We start from the raw sequence: 25167 nt of genomic DNA on the forward strand, positions 1-25167 counted from the left end.
ACAGCATTCATCAAAGGACTTTCTTGTGTAATACAGTGGTGCCCAGTCCCCCTCATGTCCATGACGCACCCCCATCAATTGTCTATCCGTAGGTGTTCTTCCATGAAAAAAAATCTTTTCGATTAATTTTTACACCCCCTCAAACATATTTATATAGATTTTTATCCCCCCAAATATTTCAATGACGCAGTTTGCGTCATAGCCCCCCTTTGTGGGCACCCCTGTGTAATACGACTCCTTGCTACGAAAGAAAAATAAGTGAAGTTTCATAGGGTTCATTTCTAATGTGAATTGGCATACAAAATCAACCCTGTTGCTGGTAGAAAATTCCTTAACACGCTATGAGCAAAACAACCCATTGTTTTTTTTATTATTGTTGTTAGGGTCTTGAGACTATAGCTGTTTGCATTATATATAAATATATATATATAGGGGAAGTGCGCACAGTACCGGACGTTACCCAGTACCGGACAGTAGTAGTAGAGTCCGTATCTGATAGATGACATACGTTTGCTGGTTATCATCACCATTGTGTAAGTCCAAGGTGTAGGTGAGCAAGTTGTGACTTGTGTCACGCCAGTGTGGAGCGAAATATTGGCGTGTGTAGCTGAATTGCTGTATATGTTGGTGCTGTGTGTTAAGTTTTGTCTACTGTGTCGACTGTACGGGTAAGTACGTGAACATTTTGTTACATATATGACTTCTCTTATTGTATGATGTACCCAAGTATGATAACAAATATTGAATTACGGAAAGTGTTAGTACGTAATCCGACATTATATGCTAACATGTTAATTTCCCAGTACCGGACAGTATGTATGTTCCCAGTATCGGACAAGGACACAATGTTGTCCTTACGGAAACTTTATAATAGTAGCGTTTCTCGTTCTTGTTTTTTCCAGGTAAGATGGCAAACAAGAAACAGGGGAAGTGTGTGGAAGAGGATATGAAGAAGGCAACGCAAGCAGTCATCGAAGGGCATATGAGTCTGGGGGTAGCAGCACGTAACTTTTTGGTACCTAGTGAAAGACTTGAAAATTGGAAACACAATAGAAATGACTCTTCAAATGGGCCGTTTTGATACAACTTTTTCAGAAGAAATGGATTCGCAGCTTGTTAATCATCTAAAAGACTTGAACAACCAATTGCTGACAATGAACAAAAAGGAGTTTTTGAAATTTGTTTTCGATTTAGCATAGCACCTCAAAATTAATCATAACTTCAATAAAGACAAAAAATGTGCGGGACAGAACTTCTACTACAGTTTCATGAAACGTCATCCTGAACTATCGTTGCGTATTTCTCAGTCGACGAGCATGCAGAAAGCTGTGGGGTTTAGTAAAAAGCACGTTGATTTATTTTTTTTGACAAATATGAAGAGTTACTTGCAAAGGACAACTTTAAACCTTCTATTATATTTAACTGTGGTGAGACTGGAGTGTCGGTGGTTCACGATAATGCAACTAAAGTTTTGTCGCAGAAAGGAAAGAAACAGGTCGGAAAAATTACTTCAGGAGAAAGAGGCAGAAACATCACAGTACTACTCACGATTAATGCAACTGGTGATCAGTTTCTGCCCCCGTTGTTTGTCTTTCCGCGGAAAAGGATATCTGAGGAACTGAAGAAAGATGCGCCAACGAATAGTGTTTTCATTGCTGAAGAAAGTGGATGGATGACAGCTGTAGGTTTCCGGAAATATCTTGAAATGCTTGTTCTTCGCGTGAAGCCAACGAAGAGTGGGTGCAGTGTATTTTGTGTCACAAATGGGCTCATGTTGCATGCACAAGTCAAGAGAATCTTGACTATTACATATGTGATCGGTGCAATTTTTTTAGTGCTTGTTTATGTTCAGGTGAGGTAAGACTAACATTCACATTTTGACACTCCTTGTTCAGTACTGGGATATCGGCTTGACATTTCTTTGCTTGTATTATTTTTGTTTCTGCAATGATAACACGAGATGTGTTTTATTTACTTAAATATTTATAGATGTGTCTTCAGACATTTTTTACGTTCATACTGTATATCATTCTATTCATTGGACATAAAAGGAAACAAATGTATTTTATGTTGTGTCCGGTACTGGGTAACGTTTTTGTGTGTGTGTGAATTTGAACCTGATTTTCATTTTCATTTTAAAAATATATGCTCTCCACTGTTGTAGTTTCTTTTATGTCAGCTCATATAATACATGTCCAACTTTAACATGATTGCATTACTTTCATGATGTACCTCTTACTTATCTCGTGGATTCGAAAAAACCTTAGGTGTCCGGTACTGTGCGCACTTCCCCTACTAAAGTTGCTTTAAGAGAAATGTAAAATTCTTTAGTTAGATGCTTTGCACCTCTACTACGGAGTTCAACTGAAGTCCTCTAAGTTGAGTGTCCAAGGAATGGAACAGGTGATAATTGGACGGTGCAATGTCCGGGGAGTATGGCGGATGCAATAGTGTTTCCCAGGCAAGGCGTAGGATGCTGTCTCGGGTCATTCTAGCTATGTGGAGCTTAGCGTTGTCGCGTAACAAGAGAACCTCTTAGCGATTGAGAAGTGCTGGCTCCAGGGTTTTAAGTTTTTCTTGAACAGAGTTCAACTGCTGAGAGTAGGTAGTTGCATTGATGTTCTGCTCTGACCAGCCAGTAGCAGCTCCCGATGCACGATGTCGCGAGCAGTCCACCAAATACACAGGAGTACTTTCTGCTGCATTACTGGTTTCAGCTGTTTTGAAACCGGTTCATGGGATTTTAACCAATGATGACGACGTCGTGGAGCTTCGTACAGGACCCAATTCTCATTACATGTCAACATCCTGTCCAGAAATGGCTCCTTCCTCAGACGTGAAAACAAAGAAACACTGGTGTCTGCTCGCGTTGCCATCTGGTCCGAAGTCAATTCATGTGGGACCCATTGACCCAACTTGTAGTGCTTCCCAAGTTGATGGAGGTGCTGCCGAATGGTTTCTAGACTCACATTAAACTATAGTCCTAGTTTCTCACATGTATAGCCACTGTTTCCCTCAATTGCTGCCTGAAGATCTTCATTTTGCACATGTATTAGTCTTCCGATACGTGGTGCGTCTTTCGTGAGTGTTTCGTCACCGTCCTTAAACTTGCTAAACCACCCTTGCACTGTCTGCGTAATTACGAGACTCTCACGAAAGGCATGAGGTATCTACCGGCCTGCTGCAGTGGCGTTTGACCCAAGTTTGAACTCGTACAGCATACACGCCCTTATGACCCTCTGTGGAGATTCCATATTCACTCTGTCCTTACACAAGTTCACGTTGTAACTGAACTGCCACAACCAGGTAGAATGTTGAATATACCCACACCAACAACTGACCTTCGCCTTATCATCATTCGCATTCAACTTTCGGTGTGAGGGCCAATTGAACACAGACCTCCACAAAAAGCGACAGAACTTTCTTGGTTACCTTTATATATCTCACAGGACATAATATGTTTCGTATAGAGAATAGTGTTTTTTTTTTTTATGTAGATACATAGCGTCTATATTGAATTTTAAGTTTTAATATCTGGAGTTCTGGAAGTTGGAATGTCAAAACTCCTTCAGATTCGTGTTTCCCGTGATCCAGTTTACAAAATATATATAAATCAGGTGGGGTCCGGTTTACTTCCATGGTTCACTTTATGTTCGAATATCTCGAGTCCTGAAATTTGAAATGTCAAAATTCCTTCAGATTCGTATTCCTCGTGGTCTAATTTACAAAATATACAGAAATGAGGTGGGATCCAATTTGCCTCCCTGCAGCCATTATTTCTTTAACTATTTGTGATGTGTTAATGTTTCAGGTTTCAACCACTTAAAAGTAACATGAAAGTAAAGAAACTACTATGTGTGTCTGTGTGTGTGCCAACATAAATTAAATTCATTAACTGCGTGTTTTGTGTCTGGTTTATGTTTGGGCAGGTTCTCATCTCTAAGGACCTAGAGTTCGGTTCCCGGTCGGAAACTTTTCTTTTTCAAAATTTAGTATTTTATATAGAAGAGATTTTTTTAATTTCACACCTCTTTCATCTTTTACTTACTCTTAATGGGCCCACGGAGCCTGTGGGCCCTCCCTCACGGTAAGGTCTGCGGAGCTGTTAGTTACGCCCCTGGACCTGTTCCATACATGAAAAATTAATTACGGGACAATATTGACAAATCTCAAAGCCATACGAATAAATATTATTTCTACAGCCCCTAATAAACATTTTTTACTGAAATGGGCCCACAACTCATTTTTGTTTTATTTACCTTTTGTGTGCTGCTTTGTTGATGTAATGTAGTGAACTCGTTTGATTCTTCATTTATAATTTCATGTTCGTATCGTGTACGGTGTAAGAAAATTTCTTAAAGTGGGCCCTCTCGAACGGTGGGGAGCTTCTCTGGGGGGCAGTTGCCCCCTGTCCCCTCCATAATTTATGGCCCTGAATTTAACTCTTCTTGCCTCTTTAACAAGTTCCTGATGAGTTTTTGGTCCGTTCATACCAATCCAACGTTCTTTAGAACTCTTCGCATCAAGATTTCTCAGTTCTCTTGTTGAGTTGAGTTGATTTTGAGTTTAACGTCCCGTTCAGCAGCGAGGCTATATGAGACGTGGACCTACTGATTAACGTGGAATCCGAACCACATGAGCTCCCACCGGGAATCGAACCCGGGTCTCCCACGCCAAAGGCGCGTACGCTAACCGCTTAGCCACGGAGGAGCTCCTCAGTTCTCTTGGTCAAGACTTTTCTAGATCAACAAAACTCGTACAACCACACACTTTCACCTTTTCGTGTAAGCTAAAGGCTCTTCCCATCTGAAATCAAAGCTAGTATTTATGTACCAAAAGAACATACGAGGATTCTTCAAAAAGAGGGTTATGGGCTTAGAACTGTTTACATTAGGAACATGTCAAGCTAAACATATTGGGAACACTTTCTCTAAATATTCTTATCAACAGCCACAGATCTCTTAAAGTTGGTCCGATTTGAATATAACTTTCCTGCTGCAGAAAGAAAATAAATTCTCAACATTAAAATCTCTATAATTCCATACTCATGAGCCCAGATTCGATCTTGGTTATGGTACTCAGCCTCGGATAAAACCCGAGTGGTAGCTCGGATCTTAATTTAAGTAATTATCCTGTAATCCACGCCGTAGATTAAAATAAATCACTTCATTTGTAAGGAATTGCAATAAAGAAAATTTATGTCCGGGACAACAGTTTTGCTGTCTGTTATATAGTGATTATAATATATATTTGTATTATGTTCCCGTTAATATGGAGACATATCGGTACGCGTGGGAAATTTATTGCGGTATACACTAGTGATGTATCACTCGCGAGTGAGCCGACTCTTCTGACTAACTCTTTTGGATGAGTGAGTGAGTCGTTGTTCACTAGAAATGAGCAACGATTCTTCGAGAGTAGTTACTCTTCGAGAGTCGTTGTTCTTTGGAAGTCGTTGTTCTTCGGGAATCATGATTCTTCGAGAGTCGTGGTTCTTCGGGAATCATTATTCTTTGGGAGTCGTGGTTCTTCAGAAGTCATGGCTCTTTTTGAACCACTGTTCTCTGGAAGGGACGATTCTTAAGGAGTGACAATGTTTGGAGAACGTAAATCTTGTATGTCGCTCACTCGCGAACCGCCCTCTTGCTTTTCAATCTTGGTTGATTCAGTCAGTTGCTGTTTTGGAGGAGTAGTTTCGCTGGTTCTCACTATGGTAGTTTAGCTGGTTCGGCAAATGTGCGTTGCCTTAGTGTATTTGCACCTCTGGCATGAATAAATTAAAAAGAGTACCAACAATGTAAATGTTTAGTGATGTGGCAGTTGGCCTCACATTGATATTTTACATATAAAGCGTAAACTTTTAACTATCAATTAAAATCGAATCTGCAGAATGGGGGTGTAGGTCAAGTACGTAAAAACCCGAAAGAGCCGGTTCTTTCCTGTTCCCTGGATTCGCTCTTGCAATCGCACATAGACAATTGAATATTCAGTTGAGAAATTAATGAAAACCAGAGCGCACCAGCAGTAGAGATAAGTCACTGCGTTTGTTCGTACATCAACATTATGCAACTGTTAGTTTTAAACAAAAATGTATGTTATACAATTCTTAAGGGAAATGGTATGTTAAAATGAGAATATGTAATTCAAATAAATTCGTAATAATTACGGTAAATTTTTAACGAAGGTCTACTTAAGGGTATTTTAAGATACTTTTATAATATAAACCTATTTGATGTACAAAATTCAAAACGTATTTCCTGAGTTGTACCTACAACATAGCTGAATTTTATGGAAGCACACACGTTGGGATGGGTGGGACCGATGCCCCTGTTAAGGTTTTCTGTACTTGAAACAGTTCTTAAACCGCAATGTTATGTTATTGACACAATACGTCTATTATATAAAAATGATAAGAATCTTGTAATCACGCTAAGGGAAAACAGTTGAACCGTTTAAAATTATTTTTTTGATATAGTTATTGACAATTACTTCGAATTCAGTTTTTATCATATTATTTTGATTTGATTCAGGTCCATATCCACGGGTGGCACGGGGGCCGGGCCACTTCTGGCATGAATTTTTACTGTCTCCCCTAAAATTTTCACGGTAGGCTTACAAATGACCTATAATATGGTGATAAACTATAATATGGTTGGATCGCCCTCCCTAACATCCACCGAGGAGCCCCCCTACATTTTTGGGCTGGCTACGGGCCTGCTTTGATTTGGTTTTGAGTCTGGCGTCCTTTTCAGTAGCGAGGCACTGTAGCTCAGTGGTAAAGCACTTACTTCTGGCGCGTGGGGTCCCTGGTTGGCTCCCCAGCCAAGTAAGTTCGATCATGTCCGTGGGCTTTCTCAAGTACTCCATTTCCTCCCACTTTCTCATTCCACCAATTCTTCCATCATCAATCAGTTGCTTTAATCATCGTCTTCTGTCTTCGTCAGTTGCTTTAATCATCGTCTTCAGTTGCTTTAATCATTCGAAGTGTTTATAGGTTCATTCACACAGTAAGGTGCAGGTGAGTGCGTGTTGTTCTCATTGCAGTGTACTGGGACTAGATTTGCGCGACAAGGCTCTACTACGAGCCGTACTTCCTTTTTAGATTTATATTGGTGCTTTTTTTCCCTTTCGCCAAACACTTCTAATGTTGAGGTATCTACTACCAAAACTCTTCATCTAATTCTGCGAAACAGGAGGTAATCGAGGTGAATTACTCGTCGGCATTTAGCCGCTAGAACATTTCTGCAGAACAGGAATGGGCAAACTTGGCAACGATGCACACTGAAAACACATTCTGCGAAACAGGAGATAATCAAATCAACGACCACAAGTTATGGAGATTTTATTTTAAAATAATTTTAATTTTGTGAACATGAATAATACAGATATTTTACGTAATATCATTACAGTCACTTTTGCCATATTTGCTCCGATCTGTCTTCTTATTTTGTTCTTATTTTGTCTCTCTACACATTCGTCTGATCATCGGGGCTCCCTGGTGGCTATATGCTTAGAACACTCGTCTTTGGGGCAGGAAACCTGGAATCGATTCCCGGAGGAAGTTCTTGCGATTCCGATACAATATTAAAGGCCTGACTTATTTAAAAAAATACAAAATTTACCATTTTTCTTTGTTTGTTTTTCATAAGTGAAAGAAGATAATGAAATGCAACTTACCACAATCATAGATAATGTTATTCTACGATAGAAAATATGAACCTGAAGAATTTTCAGTGCGGCCATCCATAGAAATTACAATGTTGCAAGAATAAGATTTCCCTCAAAATCTAAGTAAAGGCAGCGACTAGAGGAACAAACTCAACTGCATTTGATTACGTATCATGTTGTTTTGGCATCCTGTGGACTATGTTTTAAATAATAGTTGTATTTAGTTTATAATACACAAAATAGTTTTAGCATACAGTTATTAAAATTAAATAAAAGTATTATTTTAAAAAAATAGTTCACAGGATGCCAAAACAACTCTAATCAAATGTAGTTGAGTTCGTTCCTCTAGTTTCTGCCTTAATTTAGATATTTGGGGAAATGTTATTCTGGCAACACTTAATTTCTATGGGTGACAACACTGAAAATTCTTCAGGTTCATATTTTCTGTTGTAGAATAATATTATCTATGATTGTGGTAAGTCGCATTTCATTATCTTCTTTCTCTTATGACAAACAAGCAAAAGAAAAATGATAACTTTTATATTATTTTTAGTAAGTCAGGCTCTTAAACCACAGATCCACATATCATATAGCCTCAGTGCTGAACGGAACGCTAAATTCCAATTCAATCAAACCATGCGCGTGGGTTTCCTCGGGGTTCTCCCGTTTCCTCCCACTTTCTTCATTCCACCATTTCACTCATTTCTCATCTTCACCGTCTCCTTTAGCCTTTCCGGCATAATCGTGGGACGTAAAACTCAAAATTTCATTTCATTTCATTTCCAATTCAATCAACCAACCATAATTTATTTTTAAACCAAATAGTATTGCTCTCAAAATTTCCTTTGCAAGCTTTGTCAGTCATCAGAACAGAAAAGAAGTCACTAAACTCAACATTCAAAAACTAAAAGAGCCAACATCAAAATAATTGAATATATAGATAACCTGCTACAGTTTAAAGTGCCAGATAATGATAAGTGTGTTAAAACAATAGCGGTATCAGTAGAGTCAGTTCAACAAGTAACTACAATAACAGAATTTCACAAAATACAAGGATCAAGTCGAGGTGCAATGATAACTACATTTGACAACAGCATTTCAAGGTCAATAAAATATTACTTAGAGAGGTCAAGGACAAGGTGTTCTCTATCTTTCGGTGCTCTTACAATAGGCTACATACACAATTTGGAAATTCCTCTCTGCCATAGGTGATTATATGGAAACAACCGAAATCCACACATGTGAAGACATTAGAGTTATGAACTTCCCGATTGAGAAAACCATTCATCCATCTTTTATTTTAATAAATCTTTGTTGTAAATATTGTATCGTGGCGGACATAAGTCTTTGATCAGGTAATGGCGACCGACTGCTTTGAAACGTAATGGAAGCTGAAAGCATTCATACAGTAAGTGCTGTCATCAGTGATGAAAATTTTCCGAAAAATTTTCCGATTCGTAAAAACATACTCCAATTATTCCTACATCGTTGTTTAGCCGTGATGTGAGGTGGAAAATTTTCTTCTATATTTTTCCGGAAAATTTTTCGTTCTTAACAAATATCAGTGATCAAATAACAATTTCTCAGTATTCATAAATACTGTATTGAATTCATGTATAGAATTGTTAGAAAGTGAAAGATCCTTTAAAGAATCTGAAAATTTTCATGGCTCAGACAATTTTCAGTACTATGAAGGAACAAGTGAAACAAGTTTTCATGAATCGAAAAACTATCTATCCTGTAGAGTGGTGAAAATTTTCCGGAAAATTTTGAAACGGAAAGTTTTCCGATTCATAAAAACATACTCCAATTATTCCTACATCGTTGTTTAGCCGTGATGTGAAGTGGAAAATTTTCTTTTATGTTTTTTCGGAAAATTTTCCGTTCTTAACAACAGTCCGTTCTTAACAACAGTGATGAAGTAACAGTTCGTAAGTATTCATAAAATTGATTGAAATCATGTATAGAAATGTTAAAATGTGCAAGATCGTTTACAGAATCTGAAAATTTTCATGGCTCAGACAATTTTCAGTACTATGTAGGAACAAATGAAACAATTTTTCATGAATCGAAATATTTTCTGTCTCGTATGGGAAAATTGAAGAACTTTTTATGAGTCGGAAAATTTTCATCATTTTGAAGCCAAAAGTAAAAATATATAGTGTTTCTCTCTCTCTCTCTTTGTGTATGTGTGTGTGTTTGTATATATATATAAAGTGCAGGGAACATACACCGAGTTCGTAGAGAACAAATATCCCATTCCAATATTTAAAATGTAACAAGAAATTGAAAAGAAACCTTCGTGAATTTATCAATTTCAGAAACAGAAAATTCCACTACTTCTTCACATGTAGGCTTGCCTATATAATGAAATAACTCTACATAAATTTCCTTATGAAAACTATTTTTGCAAGAGAAAATAAGAATAAAATGATTTTATTGTGTTTAACACTCGTAAATAGGGATGGTACCGAGACCGAGACGGACTTTTATATACCGAGACGAGACCGAGACGTACTTTTACATACCGAGACCGAGACCGAGACAAACCTCTATAAATCGAGACGAGACCATGGTCAGTCTCGGTCTCGTCTCGAATATTGATAGTTATTTTGCCTTTACTCAAAAATTGTTTCGTTGCTGTATCAGATAATATGGGAACGGTTGACTGATGTACCTGTACAGTGGCGTATTTAGGGAGTAGGTATCGGGCTCAAGCCCCTCCCGAAATAAATTTGTATTCATTTTTTCGCATTGCACGTACAACGCAAATGTTTGTTACCTGTTCCTCAAGCCTCTCCCGAATCAAAATCCACTGCTGTTGTATCTGTTGTATATAATCTTCTCTCTCTCTCCCTCTCTCCCTCTATCTATCTATCTATCTATCTACATACATATATATATATATATATATATATATATATATATATATATATATATATATATATAGAGAGAGAGAGAGAGAGAGAGATATAGATATAAGATATGTACATGGTGGCCCATTTTAATCTTTCCACGGAAATATCTCAAAAACGGTTGAACATAAATGAACTGAACAAAAAATAAAATAAGAAATACCATGTTGCAGATCGAATGGTGATGTCATGGTGCCCCCCAGGCACCGGGGCCCAACTTTAAAATCTTAAATGGAAACATGGGTCGAGTGACATCTCGTTCGATAGGTCTTTAAAAACTAAAAAGCGATGTGGCAAAAGATTTTTCATATCGGTCATCGTATTCAAAATAGCCCCTAAGATATGTTACCTGCATCAGACGAACGTCCAGTAGCATTAATATGAAAACGGTTGAACATAATTAAACCAAACAAAAATTCAAATATTAAATCTACGGGGCAAATCGAATGATGTTGTCGTGGTAACCCCCAGGGCTGGCTTTCATGGGGGCCCAGGCTCAACTTAGAAATTTTAAACGAAAATATGGGTCAAGTGATACCTCGTTCGATAGATTTTCATACACTAACTAGCGTTTTGGCTAAAGATTGTTCATATGGGTCACCGTTTTCAAAATGACCGCCAAGGTATGGTGCCTGTATCAGATAAAACGTCCAGTACCACTAATATGAAAACGGTTGAAGATAATAACGGATGAACAGAATAAAACTCCTATAGGAAATCACAGAGAGTATTTATCATTCCAGGACTCGAAAATGTTGCAACAGAGGAGAAGATGCCTAGAGTAAAAGTGCCATAATGCAAAGGAGGAAATCTAGTTCCTAGAAAATCATCGTTCCAACGTCCTCCGTAAGTGGGTGAAGCGGGACGGGAAGAAACGGTGAAATTGCACATGAGAACCTTAGTTTTTGCAAATTGTATCTACACAACAAAATTATCTGAAAAGTGATTTTATAACAGATAGGTGTCTTTGAAAAAAGGTAGGTAAAACTCTTGTTAAATATTACTTTTCATTTTGATTGCAGGCAATGATTTGTGCAAAAATGAATCAACTGAAATGCGAAACCAATTTGTCGAATAATGCAATTTTCGAACAACGTGTACAAATGTTGGTTTTGCTCAAAAGTCGTCTTCACAATATTGGTTCTTTACTTCATTACAGTACCAGTCACTTGTACACCAAGTGTTTCAGATAAGCCATACCTATTGCAAGTAAAAGTGGGGTTCTCATTTGAGATTTTACCATTCATTTCCGTTTCACCCACTTACCGAGGGAGATCGGAAAGATAATTTTCTAAGAATTAGATTTCCTCTTTAGCATTATCTCACTTATACTTTAATAATATTTTTCACCGTTGGAATGATAAATACCTTCTGCGATTTCCTATACAAATTTATTCCTATTCATTTATCTCCAACCGTTTTCATTTTAGTAATACTGGACGTTTTATCTAATACAGGCACCATGTCTTGGCGCCCATTTTGAATACGGTAACCGATATGAAAAATCTTTTACCACAACACTTTTTAGTTTTCAAATATCTATCGAACGAGATATCACCTGACCTATGTTTTTTTTTTATTGACAATTTTGAAGTTGGGCCCGCATGAAAGGTGGGCCTGGGGGTCACCACGACATCATCCGACGTGCTTTATGTCATTTTCCTGTTTCACTTTTTGTTCTGTTCATTGTCACAACTCTGTTTAGTGTTCGAAGGTCTATCGAACGAGGTATCACTTGCCCCATGTTTCCATTTAAAATTTTAAAGTTGGTTCCTGGGCCCCCATGATGGCCGGCCCTAGGGGACACCGCGACAACACCATTCGATGTGCCCCCATGGCTTTCCTATTTGAACTTTTGTTTAGTTCATTTATGTTCAACCGTTTTCATATTAGTGTTACTGGACAATTAACTGATACAGGTAACATAAATATCTTGGCTGCCATTTTGAAAACGGTGACCGATATAAAAAAAATCTTTTGCCCCATTCCTTTTCAGTTTTTAAAGATCTATCGAACGAGATGTCACTCGCCTCATGTTTCCATTTGAAATTTTAAAGTTGGGCCCCGGGCGCCCTTGAAGAGCGGCCCTGGGGGACACCATGATATCGCCATTCGATTTGCCCCATAGTATTTTCTATTTGAGTTTTTGTTCAGTTTATTTATGTTCAACAGTTTTCGAGATATTTCCGTGGAAAGATTAAAATGGGCCACCCCATTTACCGTTTGCCTCGTTATCCAGTGTAAAGCAGGATTGAAGCTCATTTTATTCAGTGTAGCTATACCTGAGCGTTAAGGGGGGATATAGCCCCTATAGCCCTTCCCTTGGATGCGCGCCTATATATAAAGAAGCAGTGTTACGAACGCAAAATAAAGTTATATTATCTCAAATTGCACTATGTAATTTATTACTTATTTCTAATTTAGATATCAAATAAAACCACAATACCACATATATTATTCTGTGTAACAAAGGACAATACAGTATTACTAACATCAACATTTTGGAGATCTCTAATAACTCAAATAGCATAGACGGTGCAATGCGCATCATTTGTATCTTAGCGTCAAATACTATGATCATGGTATAATGTATTTCGAATGAATGAAGGAACAAAGTCACAGGAAATGAAAAATATAACTTTTTCTAAAGACTTTACTTCGAAAACGTGCTGACATATCACGTCTCATCATGTAGATGCTTCCAAAAGACTTAAGTGATCATAATGTCATTTACAAGAATTGTTTTTTCAAACCGTTTCAGAGATACCAAACACATGGATAGTGATTGTTTTATTGCTTGAAATAACGCGTGTTAAGTTTTTCTAATGATTGTTGTTTTAGTTTGCTTCTATAACATCACAACAATAGTTTTTGGTTGTTTTAATTAAAACAAGTTGCAGTTGCATTATTTTAAGCAGTGTTGCCAACTTAAATAAATTGCTAAATATTATTCTAAATAAGTGCAAACAACGTAAGCTGCAAAATATTTTAATAACTCTTAATTTGCTTTATGGTGCAAGAATGGTTTGAAAAGATACCTTTTTCATAGTCTTTGGGGTATTTATACGGTTCATGTCAGTTTTCGTTACGGCAATACATGTAAATGCAAATTGTAACTGAAATTAAATGTAACTGATAACTTTTCAGTAACACTAGTTGTTCCCCTAAGCCTTAGGCCGGATGTACACAAAACCATGCTTAATTAGAAGTTCTAAATACACCTTAGTTACATTTCACTTGTTTTAGTTTGACCACCGGCCACCTCAAACTCGATCCATACCATATAGCTATATGCAATTAATCAATGACATACAGTTAGTAATACATATTGTGTTGATTTTTAGTTTGGTTTGTTTTAGTTTAACATCCCATGATTATACTAGGGCGCCTAAAGGAGACTTGGAGCTAATGATTATAATGGAAATCGAACCACTTCGATCGTTCAACTGTACCCCACTGGAAAACGAATTCGGGACCACGCGAACCGAAGTCAAGCGTGCTAGCCGCTAGACCAAATAGAGGCCCTCAAATTGTGTTGATTTAAATCATTGAGTCAGTGTTGCGAGATTCGAAGATCAAAAAGTAGTGTGTCTGTGCTCCAAAAGTAGCGGATTTGAACTATTTGTAGGCCAAATATATACAGTAGAAATGAATTATTTGGCAACTAATGACTGGTACTAATTGAATAATTTTTAACATGGGCTGGAAAGTGTGCTGGACATATTGCAAGAAATTATGATCGATGACCAAAAACAATTCTATACAGGATACCACGAGATAAAAACAGCCTAGAAAACGTTCTTGTACAAGAAGGATTGACGAAATCAAGAACAACTGGGGAGTAACCTGAAAAAGAATTGCTCAAGATAGATAGTTGTGGAGAAGACTTCGAAAGACCTTCACCCAGCAGTGGATTGACAATAGATAATTATGATTATGGCTATGATTTTATTATATCTGGACCTCAAAAGTAAACTAAGCCAAGTCATAATTTCGTAATTTTACAAGAGAAGCGAAAAACCAGTTCCTTAAGTAAGACCTATAGTACTGTTTTCAAACTATACTAAGTAGTTACAAAGTAATAGGATGCTTTTAGACTTATATTGTTACACCACTAGAAAGAACATAGTCTATTAAAAAAGAATTCTTAACTCAATTTCGACCAACAAATGGCTTAGCATAGTCTACCTCTAAAGTTCATGTATATACAGTGGCGTAGGGAAGGGGGGGGGGCCGGAGGGGCCGGCCCCCCCCCCAAAGAGGTCCGACAATGTACTTTGGTATTTTGATGTTTGTAATTTTTTATATATTTTTATGTTTATATATTTTTTTCTTTGTAATTTTTCTATATGTGCCTATAACAGCACTTGGGCCCCCCCCAAACACACATCCTGGCTACGCTACTGTGTATATATATATATATATATATATATATATATATATATATATATATATATATATATATAAACTTTTACCAGGTAAGGTAAGGTAAAATCAGATCCAAAATTTAACGAAATTCGTACAGCGAAAAACAAATTTGATCCTTCATATTGCAGCAAAACTACGAAAATTAATACAAAAGAAAACTAGAAAGTTAAGAATTACTTGTTTTGCCAGGACAGGGAAAATAGATACATATAGCTCGAATTACCTATATAGTTACATAATATGTATGTCCATGTTTCGCAAGTAATTTTCAAGCAATATAAAATTTCAGCGTAGTGAACGCATAATTAGTTTTCTCGAATAAAGATCACATGCACCGCTGAGAAACATGAAATGCAATCTTTTAGTTTTACCTCCTACGCTTATGCCGGTTAGGCTAAAGGAGACGATGATGAGTAATGAATGAAATGGTGAAATGAAAAAAGTGGGAGGAAACGGTTGAGTTGAGTTGATTTTAGTTTAGCGTCCCTTTCAGCAGCGAGGCTATATGAGACGTGGACCTACTGATTAACGTGGAATCCGAACCACATGAGCTCCCGCCGGGAATCGAACCCGGGTCTCCCACGCCAAAGGCGCGTACGCTAACCGCTTAGCCACGGAGGAGATCTGGGAGGAAACGGGAGAACCCCGAGGAAACCCAGGAACACGGTGTTTGTCCACCACAAAGTTCACTTGGCGGGGATTGGGATCGAACACCGGAGGTGAACGCTCTACCACTGAGTCACCGCGGCCCCATACACCGTTGAGAACTCTGGAATAAGCTTAATCTATGTGACAGCACTGGATATATGCTTATATAATACATTACTAACTTATAAACTTGTATAAGAAACAGAATGTACTTAAAGTGAAACGCGAACTATACGAAACATAAGACTTTGAATCTAACTTGTTTGATGATCGAACCCGAGACCACAGATAGCAAAGATGAGTGCCGTAGCTCCCACCAGGTTAAGGAAGTGCCTGTTTTAAAGTGTCAATTAAACACTGAGATGTGAAACGGTAATAAAACAATTGATCAATTTGAAACAAAATATATGGTAGTAATAATTTACTTTATTTGTAAAGATAATGAACGTTATATTCTGTTTTTTAAAATGACAATCAAAGCAGAGTGTTTTGGATAATAACAGAAATTGTAAAAATTCCATTTTGGTACGATTAAATACATTCGTGCTGCTATGTGTTGCGTTATCCGTTAGGAGGTATTGAACAATTCTGATTCAAAGGAAGTAAATAAACTACTGTATAGTACTGGAGTTAATTTAATAGAGTTTAATTGTATAGGCAATACTGAGGCTATTTAAGACAAAGTCTATTGCTGAAAGTGAAATATGGGTTACATTTATTGCTTTATCTCAGATATGTTATACCCACTGATGACCGAAGCTGGAACACACACATAGAAAGCATTAGCGCTAGAAAATTAGCTACGAAGAAATACATCATACCATACTTCTGTCAAGAATGAAGGCAAAAAGTAAGAACCGGAAACGACAGACTGTACGATAATAACACTTTCACAATTTCAATTTCATACTCTTTATTTCGAGACTTTCGAGACGAGACCGAGACTTGGCCTTCGAGACCGAGACCGAGATCGAGACAAGCATCTGTTGACCGAGACGAGACGACGATTTTTGACTCGAGACGAGATCGAGACCGCTACTTATCAACCGAGACCAGACCGAGACTGTACAAAGTCTCGTCTCGTCTCGTCTCGATACCATCCCTACTCGTAAATCATAATTTCAATATTGGAATTTTGTATAATGAACATTTTAGAGCAAATATTTGTATCGTAAAACTACCATTATTATGTATAAAAATGTATTAGAAATAATGACGATTCGATAGAAGTATATATATATATATATATATATATATATATATATATATATATATATATATATATATATATATATATATATATATATATATATAATTTTATTGGAAGAACAACTACACAAATCAGCTTCCCTATTAATTATATTTCGCTTTCATTTCCAGAAAATGGTCAGTATTTGCTTTCATGAGTTACTTAAACTCAAATTTTGGATAGTCAAAAATTTACAGTAACCACTTTATATTATATCTATTTGGTCTAGGAATTCATTCATGCGGGTGGACAAGAGATGGCGCAACGAACGGAGCGTCCCACAGTTCCGTGTATCCACACATGTGTTGCAAACCCCTGTCATCGCGTATCGTTCGTAGTATAGGGCAGTGGATTAAAGCGTCAACAACACCAGTTTGTAGTTAAGTGAACATGGCGCAATTTGTGCCTGATAAAGTGTTTTTGCGGGGTGTCCTGCTGCATTACTTTAACATGCAGAAAAGTGCGACTGAAAGTCATCGTATTTTGGTGGAAGTGTATGGTGACCATGCTCTAGCTGAGCGAACGTGTCAGAAGTGGTTTGCACGGTTTAGAAGTGGTGATTTCGGCTTGGCAGACCAAGAGCGAGCTGGACAGCCAAAAAAATTTCAAGACGAAGAATTGACAGCATTGCTCGAGCAGGATTCGTGTCAAACGCAGGAACAACTTGCAGCAGCATTAGGCGTTGATCAAACAACAGTCTCCAAACGCTTGAAAGCCATGGGAATGATTCAAAAGATGTCACATTGGGTTCCACATGAATTGAAAGACAGAGACGTTGAAAGACGAAAAACCATTTGCGAATTGCTGCTTCAACGACAGAGCAGAAAGGGGTTTCTGCATCGAATTATTACGGGTGATGAGAAGTGGATCCATTACGAGAACCCTAAACGAAAAAAGGCCTGGGTGAAACCAGGTGAACCAGGTCCATCACAACCAAAACGAGATATTCACTGTGCAAAGGTTATGCTGTGCATATGGTGGGATATGAAAGGTGTGGTGTACTATGAGCTGCTGCAACCGGGTGAAACTATGAATGGAGAACGTTATCGACGACAATTAATGCGTTTGAAGCAAGCTCTGGCCAGAACACGACCAGAATGGGAGAACAGACATGATAAACTTATTGTTCAACATGATAACGCTCGCCCACATGTCGCAAAACCGGTCAAAACCTATTTAGAAAATGTCGGATGGGAAGTTTTACCCCACCCGCCGTATTCACCAGACGTTGTTCCTTCGGACTACTACTTGTTCGATTGCATGAACAACGATTTGATTGGACAGCGGTTTACTTCTTCAGAAGATATCGAAACATGGGTTTCTGACTGGATCGCTTCCAAGGATGAGGACTTCTTTCGCCACGGAATCCGTACATTGCCTGACAGATGGGCGAAAGTGGTGGCTAGCGATGGACAATATTTTTCTTAAGGTATTTATGTATTTTGTGTTTGTACTACAGCTTCAATGTGTGCGTACCAACCGCACGAATTAATTCCTAGACCAAATACTTATTTATAAATGTTGCAGTATGTAAATCTTTAAAAATAGTGAAGCTATGAGAAAACCGTCTTATGCGTATTAAACTGACAAAATGTAATATTGTAAGGTTAAAGGTGGATTCTGAGGGAAGAACGCGTTGAAGTTTTTGAAACATTCTTGAAATGAAGAATCGTTAGATTTTGACTTCTTGAAACTTTTTAAGACAATATTTATTACCAATAAATTTTACGGCTAAACAACAATTTAGGAATAAGTAGGGTATGTTTTATGAATCGGAAAATATTCATGACTTTTAATAAATTGAAAGTTTAAATAATAGAATGGGATACTTGTACTCTATGAACTCGATGTAGTTCTCTGCACTTTGCATACACACACAGAGAGAGAGAGAGAGGGAGAGAGAGGGAGAGATAGAAAGAGAGAGAGAGAGAGAGGGAGGGAGAGAGAGAGAGGAGTTGAATTGAGTTGATTTTGAGTTTAACGTACCTTTCAGCAGCGAGATTATATAAGACGGGACCAACTAATTAACGTGCAATCCGAACCACATGAGCTCCCGCTGGGAATCGAAGCCAGGTCTTACATGCCAAAGGCGCGTATGATAACCGCTTAGCAACGAAGGAGTTCGCAGAGGAAGAGAGAGAGCGAGAAACACTGTGTAAAATTTTACTTCCCAACTTGAAATATTAGAAAATTTTCCGGTTCCCGAAAGCTAATTGGAAAATTATAATTTGTTGCTGTCTAACTTTCCTCTACATAAATTCAATTTTGTAGCTCTATGTGCAGTTAAATATAGTGGAAAATTTTCCACCTAACATCACTATACATAATATCCAAAATTCTCCGGATTATGAAAAGTTTTTTCCACTTGTTTCTACATCGTTATGAAAATTTTCCGATCAATGAAAATTCCTTTTATTTGTTTCTACAGAGCAATAAAACTTTCCGATTCACAAAAAGTTGTTTTACTTTTTGTTTCAAAATAATGAAAATTTTCCGACTCATAAAAAGTTCTTCAATTTTTCCATATAAGAGAAAATATTTCGATTCATGAAAAATTGTTTCATTTGTTCCTACATAGAACTGAAAATTATCTGAGCCTTGAACATTTTCAGATTCTTTAAACGATCTTTCACTTTTTAACATATCTATACATGAATTCAACCAATTTTATGATTGCTGAGGAATTGTTACTTGATTACTGATATTTTTTAGAACGGAAAATTTTCTACCTCACATCACTAGCTGTCACTAAAACGACGATGCCATTGTCTCCCCTCACTCTACTTTTTTTTTTTTTTTTTTTTTTTTTTGGCACTCTCAATGTCCGCAATTCGAGAAGAAACACTGTTTTAAATGGGAACGTTAATATCGAGACGCTGTTAATATGAAAAATTTTAATTATAGCACCATATCGATTTCTCGATAGTCATAACGTATGCATCGTAGGACGAAATTTACAAATATCTCTAAAAAAATTTCTGTCGCATGTTTTGAAAGTGTTTTGGATAATTTTGCGTCTCGCCATATAGAGCGTCTCGCTAAGGCGTAATTCGGGACGCTAACAATTTTCTTAAAATTCGAGATGTCCCGTCTAATTCGAGATAGGTGACAACATACTTGAGAATAATATTCATTAATTGATTACTTTTCTTACACTAAAAAGTAATCATAATTTACTTTGTAATGATGTAGTTTGTTACTTACCATGCTGATTCATATCCGTCCCCCAAGGCAGAGTACTGAGTCCTGTCTTCCGTAGGCATTGTGCTTCTCCTCCTGAAGTAAACTTGTTAGAATTTCTGGTGGCGAACAGAAAACCCAGTATTAGCTGAAACGTTATCAATGTTGACTATGAGATTACGAATAAATGTGTGTGTGTAAGCGGAAGAAGCAAGAAAATCCCTTGGTTTCATTGGTACAGTTATGCTGTGTAGGTTGAAAGAAATGATGATGATGAGAATGAAAAATGATGGAATGAAGAAAGTAGGATTAAACGGGAGAACTCAAGTATATAGTGTTTGTTTACCCAAAAGCTCACTTGAGGCGAGTCAGTGATCCCACGTACCAGAGGTGACCGCTCTACCACTGACAAGGAGCACCTTGAGTGCGAGGTCGCAAGTGCAATCTCTAGTAAAGCTTATTTGAAAGTGTAGTGTGAACAATCATGATAGGAAAAATATTAGCTGCTAATGACTCACCATGTGCATCAGGAGGACGACAGAAAATACGTGTCCGGGAGGTACAGATATCAACCTTCTATGGGATGTATGTATTATACTTCACAAAATGGAGTCGTTACATTCACGAAACGTTCAAAACAAACCAATAACTTGCACTATGAACACCGAATTAAAAATGACGCGCCACAGGGATCACAAACGTTCACACCATCAAGACCAAAGGTCCTTGGGAGTTACAAACCATTCAGAGCGTTCACCTAGGTATTCACTCTTAGAATTGCATATACAATCATATTGGTGTAACGAGTGCCATCAGATTCCATCGGTTCTCATCTTCCTATTATACCAATATGATTATATATGCATTCTTTAAAAGTGGATACCTAGCTGAACGTTCTGAACGGTTTGTAACTCGCAAAGAGTTCACCTTTGGTCTTGATGGAGCGAATATTTGTGATCACTGTGTCGCGTCATTTTTCATTCGGTATTCATGGTGCAAGTTCATGGTTTGTTTTAAACATTTCGTGAATGTCGACGATGTCCATTTTGTGAAGTGTAATACATACATCTCATAGAAGGTTAATATCTGCACCTCCCAAACACGTATTTTCTGTCGCCCTACTGATGCACATGGTGAGTCATTAGTATCTAATATTTTTCCTGTCATTATTGTTCACACTATATTTTCAAATGACAATTACTAGAGATTGCACTTGCGACCTCGCACTCACGGGGTTCCTTGTGAGCCACTTAAGCTCTCCCGAGCGAAGGAAGAGAAGTAATGAGGTAAAGAGAAGTACGAATTGCTATGAAGAAAATTGTGAACATTGATTTTGAATTTTAAAATTTATATGACATTACCACTTGAAATGATAAAAATAAATAAATAAATAAATAAATAAATAAATAAATAAATAAATAAATAAATATTAAGAAGTAAAAATTGTAAACTGATTATATGTAGAAGCTATTTTACGATGTTTACTCTCCAACAGCGGTCTCCGAATGTAATAAATCTTTATATCTGTGTGGCAAATAGTAATATTTAAAACAGGGTTGAGTTGAGTTGATTTGGAGTTTAACGTCCCTCTCTGCAGCGAGGCTATATGAGAAGGGACCTACTGATTAATGTGGAAACCGAACCACATGAGCTCCGGCCAGGAATCGAAGCCGGCTTCTTTTGCCATCCTTATCCTTGCTTTTACTTCATATTCACATTTCATATCAACATTAATAATACTACCCAGATATCAAAAATTAGTCATCTGTTCTATTTTCTCCCCCTCCTACTTCTATATTTGACACCGTAACCCTCGTCCCAATGACTATGGCCTTTGTCTTTCTAACGTTTATTGTCATCCCATATTCTTCACAGCCCTTCCTCTTAGTAGAATTCCTTCCAAAATCATTAATTGGACACAAGTTTTGGTTTAAACGTGGGATAAAGGAACGAAATACGATTTATCGCAGTCTGGTAACACAATTGTCGTAAATAGCAAATATTATCAGCAGTTATTTTAGTAAATACTCTTAAATATTGAAAATAAAACTTCATAATGGAAGGTAAAAGATCAATAACAGTGTTTAGCTATAAAGTCCCTTCTGGGAGCTTAGGCAATTTTCTTACATCGTTATGCTACAAGGTAAAATAAAATATATAATCTCATGACTTAATGACTTAGGTTTATCAAAATTCTCGTGTTTCATAATCATCAATTTGGCGGAAACTTAACCTGATTTGCATGTTATCAACCTTTTATACAGGGTGTCCAATATACAATGCAACCCGGAGTTTGGGATAGTAGAAATTTGAACCGGAAGCGGTACACAAATAATGGTTATACCAAAATGAAACCTTGTTCATGCTTATATTTTTAAACTAGGAAGCAACGATTGAAGTACACTAGGAACCACACAGTGTTGCCAGATGTAACCGAAGGTGTAAATCTTTTTTTTTTTTTTTTTTTTTTTTTTTTTTTTTTTTTTTTGCAAAACACGTAAAATGACTCATAACTCATACGTATAGATATTCTGTCGTTAATTTTCAGTTTGTATACTTGGAGTGGCTTGGAAACTATGGAATGGAAAAAAAGAATTTTTCATTTTCACCGATAACAAATCGGATGAGGCCTCTGTATGGGGTTACTAGGGAAAACGTGGTTTTCATAAATTAACATTCTGAATTGGCAACAGTGCTGATGTTTCAGTGCACCAAAAGGAGTGTTAAGGATCTGTCTACATTATCCGATTCCTGAAAACAATGAAAAATAAACTTTGAAATTATCGTGATAAAACCTTTACTTACATGCACCCGGCAACACTGCTATTCATTGAATTAAAAAGGGGGCACTTCCAGAATCTGCCGTAGAACTGACAATTCAGTTCGTGATGAATAGCAAACCCTAGTTGATAGATCAGGCTCCCCAGAAAACCTTACATTTGAATAGTCAAAGTTTGCCGCCAACAAAGCCAGTTTTATATCAACACATCTTAAGAACTTACTTCCAAGTGATGGAGTGGAGACGGGCTAGCTAATCTTCCACAACCGGATCTCCCTGACCATCTACGTTTTGATAGGAAAAGAGGGGAAATGAGTATTTTCCTATCATGAGTCATGTACTATGCGCTCCAGGAACTATTTTAAATTTGGTACGTTGCGGTTGTGTCAAAGGACGATATGATGTCAATTGTGTCAATTGCAAAACCGTGATCAATCACTTAGATGCGCAGGACTGTGCAAATGAGGAACAGAAGAAGAACATTGTGACAACAGTGAAAATGATGATCAAATGTAACTCTCGGGCTCAGATGATGACTCATAAGTCGAATTTCTATAATTAGTTTCCTTTCCACACAATTGTGTAATAGTAGAAAGGGTTGGTTTGTGTGTTTAAAGTATTTTACTATTTGTTTTACTTCTACAATCAACATTTTAGCAATTTTCATTTATGTTTAATTAGGACGCGTATCTTTTTTTAAGGGTAATAAGGAAGTTGTCCACTACAACATGAAAATAAATTACTCTATAATTGGGAACTTTTGTTTAATTTAACGTATTTATCGGCATAATGATTTGTTAACATTTTATACCTCACAGCACTTTCATTGTCAATATTTGACTGCGTATCTTTCAAAAAGACTTAATTTTATATCAATTTTGCCGACTTTTTATTAAATTTGTAAATAAATAAAGTTATCTATTTGTCAAATATCTATGCAATATGAATAAATAATAGCCATGGAGAAAAATGAGACACTTATTAAAACCCATTCTCTAGTTTAGTCGGTATACTCATTAAAGTTCGAAAAAGTGATTTAATTTTACCCCAGTTTTGATAGTTTTCTTAATTTTTGAAGCTATTTATTTGGCAAATATCTATGCAAAGGACACATGCAGCAACCATAAGAAACAAAATGAGCCACCTCCTATGAAAATCGGTTGAATACTTTAGCCTGTATAACGCTAAAAAGATATCGATATCGGCGTTAGCGGCCATCTTACAAGTATGACGTCATACATCGGCTCAGCCACACTTTGAGACAAAACACCCGGTAGTACACAATTCTATAGCTTATTACCTATCCATCGCCATCACTCATATAATTGCTTCATTTAAAATCCCACGGAATTACATATACCCCTCAACTAATATCAAGAAATTGACAACTTGAATAAATTTTGATTATAGGTTATGCCAAATTTAATTACCAACACTATAAATCATACATTATATGAGTCTTTGTTAATTCTGATAAGTAGTGTTTGTACACTGGTTTGAATACTCAAGTTTCATAAATTGGCTACAGTAAAATCTGTCTTGTTAGTTATTTCTTACAATTTAAGAAATTAACCTTTATACGTTACACTTAATGAGTTACATGGGCATTTCTGATAATGTCTTTAAATCGTAACCTTAGTGAGTCACAGTTGTTTTGTCCTGTGCATTGTGATTGATGAATCTTTGTAGTTACCATTGTCGCCCCGTTACCGGATTTGGATCTTCTGAACAAAAATTTCCACGTTTATATACGTGCCGGCGAGACCAGATTTTTTTTTTTTACTAAATTGTCACATAGTAGTGTGGCTAACACTAAACAAACAAACAAACAAAAGTAGCGCAGTACAAGAATTGGCGACTTCAAGCCAGAGTTATATTGTAGACTAGTTGAAGGTGGTGGATTACAACCCTATTCCTAAATTTTGATCCTCTACATCTTGGTGGCCAAAATTGTTGGTGATTTATGAAGTTATTCTTGAAATTTTGTCTACCGGAGGAACACATGGTCAAACAACGTAAGTATATTAAGGAATTTTTGGTAAGGTAAACTCCTTAGAATCTGGAAATACTGAAATTGTATATAACAATTACAATAGTATTTTTTTTAAAAAAAATATTTCTCACATTCTCCCTCTCTCAAAACATTTTAAGAAATTCACTCTATCTTCGTAATTAAGGTTGACAATTTCCAAGCAAAATATTGAAGTAATTACGATTTCTGAAGCGTATATAGTGAGATAAGAAGATTAATTATTTCTGCATTCTCAAGGATACTCATAAGAAAGTCATAATATAACTTG

General features: G+C 36.9%; 1 protein-coding gene across 2 annotated transcripts in view; it reads right to left on the reverse strand.

Moving 5' to 3' along the window:
- LOC145668649 (uncharacterized) overlaps window positions 1-25167 on the reverse strand; it is a 124596-nt gene that overhangs the window by 78132 nt on the left and 21297 nt on the right. For both annotated transcript variants that reach the window (XM_081736705.1, XM_081736706.1), the window contains exon 2: window positions 20113-20207. In XM_081736705.1, coding sequence (XP_081592831.1) covers window positions 20113-20171 — 59 coding nt within the window. In that variant the 5' untranslated portion in view covers window positions 20172-20207. The remainder of the gene's footprint in view (window positions 1-20112; window positions 20208-25167) is intronic.

This window comes from Thermobia domestica, chromosome 13 (genome assembly GCF_964235325.1).
Source record: "Thermobia domestica chromosome 13, izTheDome1.hap1.1, whole genome shotgun sequence".
NCBI classification, from domain to species: Eukaryota; Metazoa; Arthropoda; class Insecta; order Zygentoma; family Lepismatidae; genus Thermobia; species Thermobia domestica.